This window comes from Nematolebias whitei, chromosome 16 (assembly GCF_014905685.2).
Source record: "Nematolebias whitei isolate Nwh7 chromosome 16, NemWhi1, whole genome shotgun sequence".
NCBI classification, from domain to species: Eukaryota; Metazoa; Chordata; class Actinopteri; order Cyprinodontiformes; family Rivulidae; genus Nematolebias; species Nematolebias whitei.
Window position 1 is genome coordinate 10,737,681 of NC_056513.1, and position 7,222 is coordinate 10,744,902.

At 45.9% G+C, this 7,222-nt stretch overlaps 1 protein-coding gene across 1 annotated transcript in view; it reads right to left on the minus strand.

The window, feature by feature from the left end:
* samd1b (sterile alpha motif domain containing 1b) overlaps positions 1-7,222 on the minus strand; it is a 13,427-nt gene extending 6,205 nt beyond the window's left edge. Inside the window, exons 1-3 of the mRNA XM_037690177.1 lie at positions 6,101-7,222; positions 3,699-3,909; positions 1,089-1,234 (exon numbers count right to left, since the gene is read on the minus strand). Of these exons, the coding sequence (XP_037546105.1) occupies positions 1,089-1,234; positions 3,699-3,909; positions 6,101-7,162 (1,419 nt within the window). The 5' untranslated portion in view covers positions 7,163-7,222. The remainder of the gene's footprint in view (positions 1-1,088; positions 1,235-3,698; positions 3,910-6,100) is intronic.

Sequence of the window (7,222 nt, forward strand, 5' to 3'; positions counted from 1 at the left end):
GTTCTGTTAGCGGTGTGGTTCTGTTAGCAGTGTGGTTCTGTTAGCAGCAAGATGATAATAACAACTGCGGCAATGGACGATGACTGCCCTCCAGAACTGGGTCCGGTAGACACAGAACATCCAGGGTTTCCCCACGGAACCAATTTGTTCCGTAGCGTTCGGTCCATGCAGGCAGATGGAGGATCATGGAGACGGCCGCCATGACAGGCCAGAGCCTGAGCCTCTGATCGGTCTCTGAAAACTTTTTTTTTCAATGTTTATTATTTATGATTGGCCAATCATCATAATTAAAACCAGTTTACACGTTTCCGCTGACGTTTTCATGCCAGGCATGGTTGCCAGATAGGAAATGAAGAAGTGTCGTACGGTTGCTTTAGAATTATTGTACTTTCACTCAAACCATTTGTGCTGAGCGAAGTGCGCTTTCTTGGAGGGAGGAGGTTCTGATGAGGAGTGTGATGTGCACGTGCACGTGCACAGAAGGAAATAAAGAGAACGTTCATGGTTTTCGAGATGAGTGTTCTTCTGGACTGGAGTTGAACAGGGAGTGCCTAAATGTTTTCAGTTATTAACCTTGAAGTTTTTGGTGCAAGACGTTCAAATGGGTAGGAGTTAAATTGTTTATAAGAATAGAAGTTGTTGTTTGTTTTGCGTGTCCGAGGCAGCGCGGAGTGATGAATCCCAGCAGGTGGAGAGAGCACCACCAGATGCAATGGCTGAGTTGATACTTCAAAAGCCTGGCTTATGGTCGATGATCATCTGAAGGATGGATGAACTTTTCCTTATTTTTTGAAGGTAACACTTTCTGATGCTGTCCATCTGCTGTAAATGTTTATTTCTCCTCCACTTGTGCACATTCCTCATTTTTTACATAATATGCTGTCGGACCTTTGTGAAAGATTGCCAAGAAGAAAAAAAAAAAAGCCCGGCTCTTTAGAAGAAAAACATAAAAACTTGGAGCGGTGTAAACATTTGGCAAACTACAGTGTGGTTAATTTGGTTTATGATGGTAAATGATGACGATCATTTTCAGGCTTGGTACCGGCAACTGACAAAATTTTGAGAAACGTGTGTGCGTGTGTACTCACTAGTGCTTCTAGATGTAAGTGATCAGAGGCAGTCACTTTCTTGTCCACGTGTGCACCGTTAAGCTGCGACAGAGCGGCTCCCTCAGCAGGTGGAGACCGAGATTCTGGGAGAAAATCCAGCACCGACGTCTCCGAGGAGCCAGCAACTGAAACAAAGTGAGGGATAACATAAAACACAACATAATAGTAGTCGCTCGCTACTTCGTGGTTCGACTTTCGCGGACTCGCTCTATCGCAGTTTGTGGACGTACAGTACTGTACGTGTTTTCCAAAAATGAATAAATCAATAAAAATAAAAAAATGCACCACCATTTTGTAGTTTTCTTTCACTAAGTTTTGCCAGTTTAAAGAACTACGTTACCCAGAAGCCATCAGTTCACTTCCCAGAAGTCAACACTGCTTCCAACCGCTGCTTGCTGCAAATGGAGGGAAAGTTTTCAACTTAATCCAGAAGTTCTGTGAGGATGAGCTCACAGAACTGTCAGGAAAGTCTCAAATAATCCTGAAGCTGAACTCATCCTTCACGTTGTATCTTCACTGCTGAGTAGCTGCAGCTGATCTGGACTCAGTGTGACCCGGATCCTGGGAGCTGCAGGCGACAGACGGCTGAGGGGTTCTGGTCGTGCGGTGCTGGTTCGGACCAGGTGGTGGACTAATTCCCTTGCCTTGCGCATGGAGTGTCGTTCCTGGAGCAGCAGCACGCGCACACCATGCTGCACTGGGACTTTTTTTCATCCATCGGGTCGGCCGGAACCGAGCTGCTGTTGTTCTGCAGAGCCCTTGTAAGTAAAATTTAGTAGCTAATATAAGTATGTTGTTAAAATTAGTAGGTTTCAGAGTTTAGAGGACTGATTTGTGGGCTTCATCGCTGCGGGGTAGGTCTGCAGAAACGAAGAGTCGGAATAAAACAGAGTTGGACCGGAACCAGAGCTGCTGCTGTTCTGCAGAGCTAGTAAGTAAAATTTAGTAATGTATGTTGTTAAAATGACATAGATTTAAGAGTTTAGAACATTGCAAGAGTGTGGAAAGAGTTTCTAAAGCCTTAATATATATATATATATATATATAAATACTAAAATAAACTACTACTACTTGTGTACATAATTTCAATCCATGGAATGTACCACATGAGATGATAATGACAATAAAGTTTACTGTACTTGAACTTGGACTACTGTATCCCTACTTCGCAGTTTTGCACATATCATGCGCGCGGGGGCGGGGGAGGGGGGGCATTGGATACGGAACCTCCACGATAAACGAGGGGCTAATGTAATGTAACGAGTAAAACAAAAAGAAATACAAAAGGAGTTGTGAAAAAGTTTTAAACCTCCCCTAACTGATGACTTCTTGTTTACACGGAGACAGATTTCCTTGTTCTCTTATGGTCAGTAGTTCCCGAGGCTTTCGGCAGGTTTGCTTCGGCTCCTCGCTTGTTCTGAGTCCATTCCTCCTACATGACCACGGCAACAAATTGTTGTTTTTTGCTAAAACTAAATGAATAAAAAAATAAGAAATGTGGGCAAAACTATCCACAGTATCTGAAATGTGACTGCTGAGCTAATTTGATCATTTGGATTGGTTTTCCAACTTTTAACGTTTAGCTACGGTTCTGCTAATTGTAGCTTTTAGCTACTTTGTTGCAGCTTTTAGTCATCGTTTTGATAATTTTAGCATTTAGATATTGTTTTTCTAATTTTGGCTTTTAGGTATTGTTTGGCTAATGTTAGATTTGGGCTTTCATTTAGTTAATTTTAGCTATACTGTTCTACTAGCTTTAGCTTTTTGCTCCTATGTTGCTAAATTTACTAATTAGTTGCTGTTTTGCTAATTATTATTTTAAGCATTTATTTTGCTATTTTAGCTTTTAGCTACTGCTTCATTTTTGTTTTGCTTATTTTGTCAATATTAATATTATATGTATTATTTGACAAATTTTAGGTTTTAGACAGTTTTGCATTTAGCTACTATTTTGTTTGTTTTAGCTTTTAGCTACTTATTTGCTAATTTTAGCTTTGAGATATTTTTGGTAATTTTTACATAATCAATATTTTCTTTTTTATAATCTTTTATCTACTGTTTTGCTAATTTGGGGTTGTAGCATTTGTTTTGACAAAATTAGCTTTTAGCTACTGTTTTGCTGGTCTTAGCATTTTTCTACTGCTAAATTTAGCTTCTGTTCTGATCGTTTTAACCTAAAGAAACCACTTTCATCTTCAGCACATTCCAATCAGAACTTACTGTTCAAGCTGCATTTTAGCAGAAATTTCTATTTCTTTAGCTGCTCTTTAGGAACCACCTTGTTAGCTTGTTAGTGCTAAAATACTATTTCATGCTGTTATTTTTTCATCAATTCAACAAAAACTGAGAACAGATTGTGTCTTTGTGACAGACGCTGGTAACAAAGTGCCTAAAGATCCAGTTTCAAACCAGCTCTGCTGAGTTTGTAACATGTCGACACAAAACTGGCTCATCCTTTGAGTTAAGGAGCCTTTTAATCCCTGAATGACTCGCATGTCAAAACTAAATGACCAAACAAACAAAAACATTATTTTGAAAATATTCAGGTAACGGACAAGAAAAGCCCGAGTGGCAGATCCACGGACTCACCTTCATCATCCTCCACCAGCTGCTGGGGACCCTCCTCCTTCCACGATCCCAGGATCACAGCATCTTCGGGCGTTTTCTCAACGTGCCCTGGTTCGGTTGTCATGGCGACAGTGGGTAGTCCTTCCTGATCAGAACTGCGGGGATCATCTTCTTCCTCTTCCTCGCTGGCAGCGTCCATTGGCTCGCTCTCCCCGAGCGGCGGCGAAGGAGGCTGCAAAGACACGTAAAGCAATAAAGTTGTGAAATTAAACGTATTATTTTATGAGGAGACGCTGAGATTAATCGACTACATCGGGAGTAAATCAATGATCCGATGTTACAACTATTAGCAGAGTATGTTGCGTTTATTCGGGGCGTTCAAAATACTTGAAGAGGCCGAGATATCAGAAATAACGAGCCGCCTGTCGTTTGTACAAACAGGACGAAAGAAGATGAGGAGAGCAAGCTGTCGCACAAAACAAAACAAAAAAAGATTATGAGGCTGTGGAGAGGGGAGGGAGAACGACAAGAAGAAAAAAGTATCCAGCGTTCCTTAAAGAAATGCGTGTTCTCCGTTCCCTTAATGCAAAACAGTCATTTTTAGGGATGCACGTTATTGGAGTTTTGGCCGATATTAAAACTTATTTGGCTGATAACCGATACCAATACCGATATTTTTGTTCCTAGACCTACATCGCTTTCTCTGCTGTGGAATTAAAATACATTATTCTGCATGGTCTTTGTCAGTTTGGCCTCCTACCAAATGCAGATGCCAAAAAAAAGAGGCTGAAAATTATGTAACATTTGAACTTGGATTATATTTAATGTCAAATGCATTCATGGTATTTACTCTCTCTAGCACAATGACAACACTCGAACAGTGCAAGTTTGTAAATTTCCACAAATCTAAAGTCAACGGCGCGTGAGGCGTCATCGCGCTATGCTGGCGCTGCAGACATCCTTGTCACTGGGTTGTCATAGAAAAACAACGCCTTTTATATCGGTGAGTTATTTTAATGGAACGGTCGATGTCCCGATATTTAAATTTATCGCTAATATCGGCCGATACCGATACCGTGCCGATAATATCGTGCGCCATTTTGGTCAAACCTTGTATGTTAAACCTCATGTAGTATTGTCAGATCTCATGTGTTAGTACTTAAAGTACGTGTTGAGGATAACTCTCAGCTACTACCAGACTAAACTTTAGCTCTGTAGCTGTAAAATGTACAGAGTTGCAGCCATTTTGTGTTGGATAATGCTTGAATTGGGTTGATTCCAAAATATGTACAGCCAACAATAACTTTTTGAGAGTTTAATTAAAATCAGTCCAGTGGTTCGTTAAATATTTCGCTAACAGACAGATGCTAACAGTTAATTCCAAAGTTTAAAGCAAAAATATATTACTGTGTGTATAATGATCAAAGTGTGTATCGGGGCTGATTCTCAGCTACAACCAGACCCAACTGTAGCTCAGTTTCTGAAATAATGACCGAACTGCAGCCATTTGTGTGTTTTCTAAGATCACTTGGCTGTGGCGGCCATCTTTAAAGAATTAATGAGTTGTGGATGTACGTCCAATAATTATTTTGTGAGAATTTCATTAAGATCCATGTGATGGTTGATGAGATATTTTGCTAACAGACATGTAGCGTTTACTGTAATAATCAAGGGCAAGGTTTAAAAAATACATTAGTCAGTGAAAGCTCAGCTCTTAACAAACCAATTGTTAGCACAATAACTGTAAAATTGACTAGATTATAGCTGTCCTTGAGTTTTCCAGTTGGCTGTGGTGGCCATTTTGACCAGGATCTTCTCCTAAAGTTAATCCAGTGCAGAGGTTCATCCACGGATTATTTCTTGGGGAACTCATTAAAATATGCCCAGTGGCTCGTGAGATATTCTGCTAACACACAGGCAAACAAGCACAAACCCTCGTGCTTGAAGATGTAGAACACGATTAACTGTGCGCGTTCACAGGAGCGCGGCGGCGGCGGCACGTCTCAAGTTCAAACAGCTCCCGCGTCCGCCGCGCGGCACGACGCGCGCCGCTCCAAACTTCCAGGCAGCGAAGCGGCAAAATGTGAAGGCGCGCGAGCTCGCTGCACGCACAGGCGCTCTTTAGGGTGCGCGCGCTCGTTCAGGGAGACTGGGGGAGCCGCTGAGCCGTCTGCTCCTCTCGCACCTTTTGTGCACGAAGCGACCTGCGTGACGGGACCAGCAGACCGTGCGGTGACAACAAGCGGCAGAACGAGGTTCTGCGGGACACTTCTGCAGCCACGAGGCTTAATTAGAGGGGAAATATCAATATGAGCCGAGCGCGTGCCGGTGCCGTGCGTGTAGCTTTTAAACACTGATCATTAATTGAGCAGCGCGCGTGCACCGAGCCGCTCGGACGTGTTTGGAAATGATAAGTTGCTCACCTTTCCCGCCGCCTCGTCCTGCAGTGCGCTGTCCGCAAGTCTGTCAGCGCACGGAGGTGCCGGCGCGGTCTCCTCCCGCGCCTCCCCCCTCAGCGGGAGAGTGATGTTCCCGCAGCGCGTCCTGCGCAGCCTGCCCCTCGACACCTCCCTCTCCATGACCACCTTGACTTTGCCTCGGGTCAGCGTCTCCTCCTGGCTGCCCAGGATCTCCTTCAAGCCCAGCGGCTTCATGTGGCCTTTGGAGGCGGCGGAGGAGGAGGAGGAGGCGCCCCCCCGGAGGCTCCTCTCGGACAGGCTGCGAACAGAAGCCACCAGTCTGTCCCCCAGGTCTGAGTTGGCGCGGCCGCCTCCTCCCGCCACGCGAAGTTTGGGCTTGACAGAGACCGTCTCCATCTGCGCCGGGGGCTGGGGGGGGCTGCCGCTCCCAGAGGAAGTTTTCTTCTCAGCTCCGGACAAGTCGGGCTGTTCACGGGCTCCGCTCGGTGCTCTCGTGCTGTGCGCGCCGCGCTCCGGGCAGCCCCCCTCTCCCTGCTGTCCTAATCCCTCGTCGCTCCGCGCACTTGCTTTCTCCTCCTGCACGCAGCCGCTCCCCACCGCGCAGCTCGTTGTTGCGCCACAGCCGAGGCACGCGCTGCTCGGGCTGCAGGCGGGCTTCGGCTTCAGCCTCTCGCCGGGGCTGCAGGCTGATGTGTGCGCGCTCAGACCTGGGCTGGGCTCCGAGTCCTCCTCCTGCTCGGTGAAGCTGTCGCCGTTGTTGTTCGGATGTTCGGTTCCCTCCCTCGGCGCATCCGCGCCGCCAGCGGCCGCGAACTCACTCTTCTTTCTGCTTTTCCTCTGCACCTTGGCCGCGTTCCGGTACGAGATGGACCCCTTGTAGCTAACTTTGAGCACCGTCTGCTCTTGGATGAGTTTCTCCAGCTCCGTCCTGGTTCGGTCCGGGTCTGACCCGTGTCGCCTCCGGACCATTCGACAAATCCTCTCCAGGTCCGGACGGGCTTTCCTCGAACGGAGAGAGTCGATAGTTTCTAGGATCCACTCCCGGTACTTGTTGGGCTCGGACATCTTCTCCTGTGGGTGCGGACGGGGTTCGGCCCGGGTGCGTCTCTTCCCTCCTCCACCTCC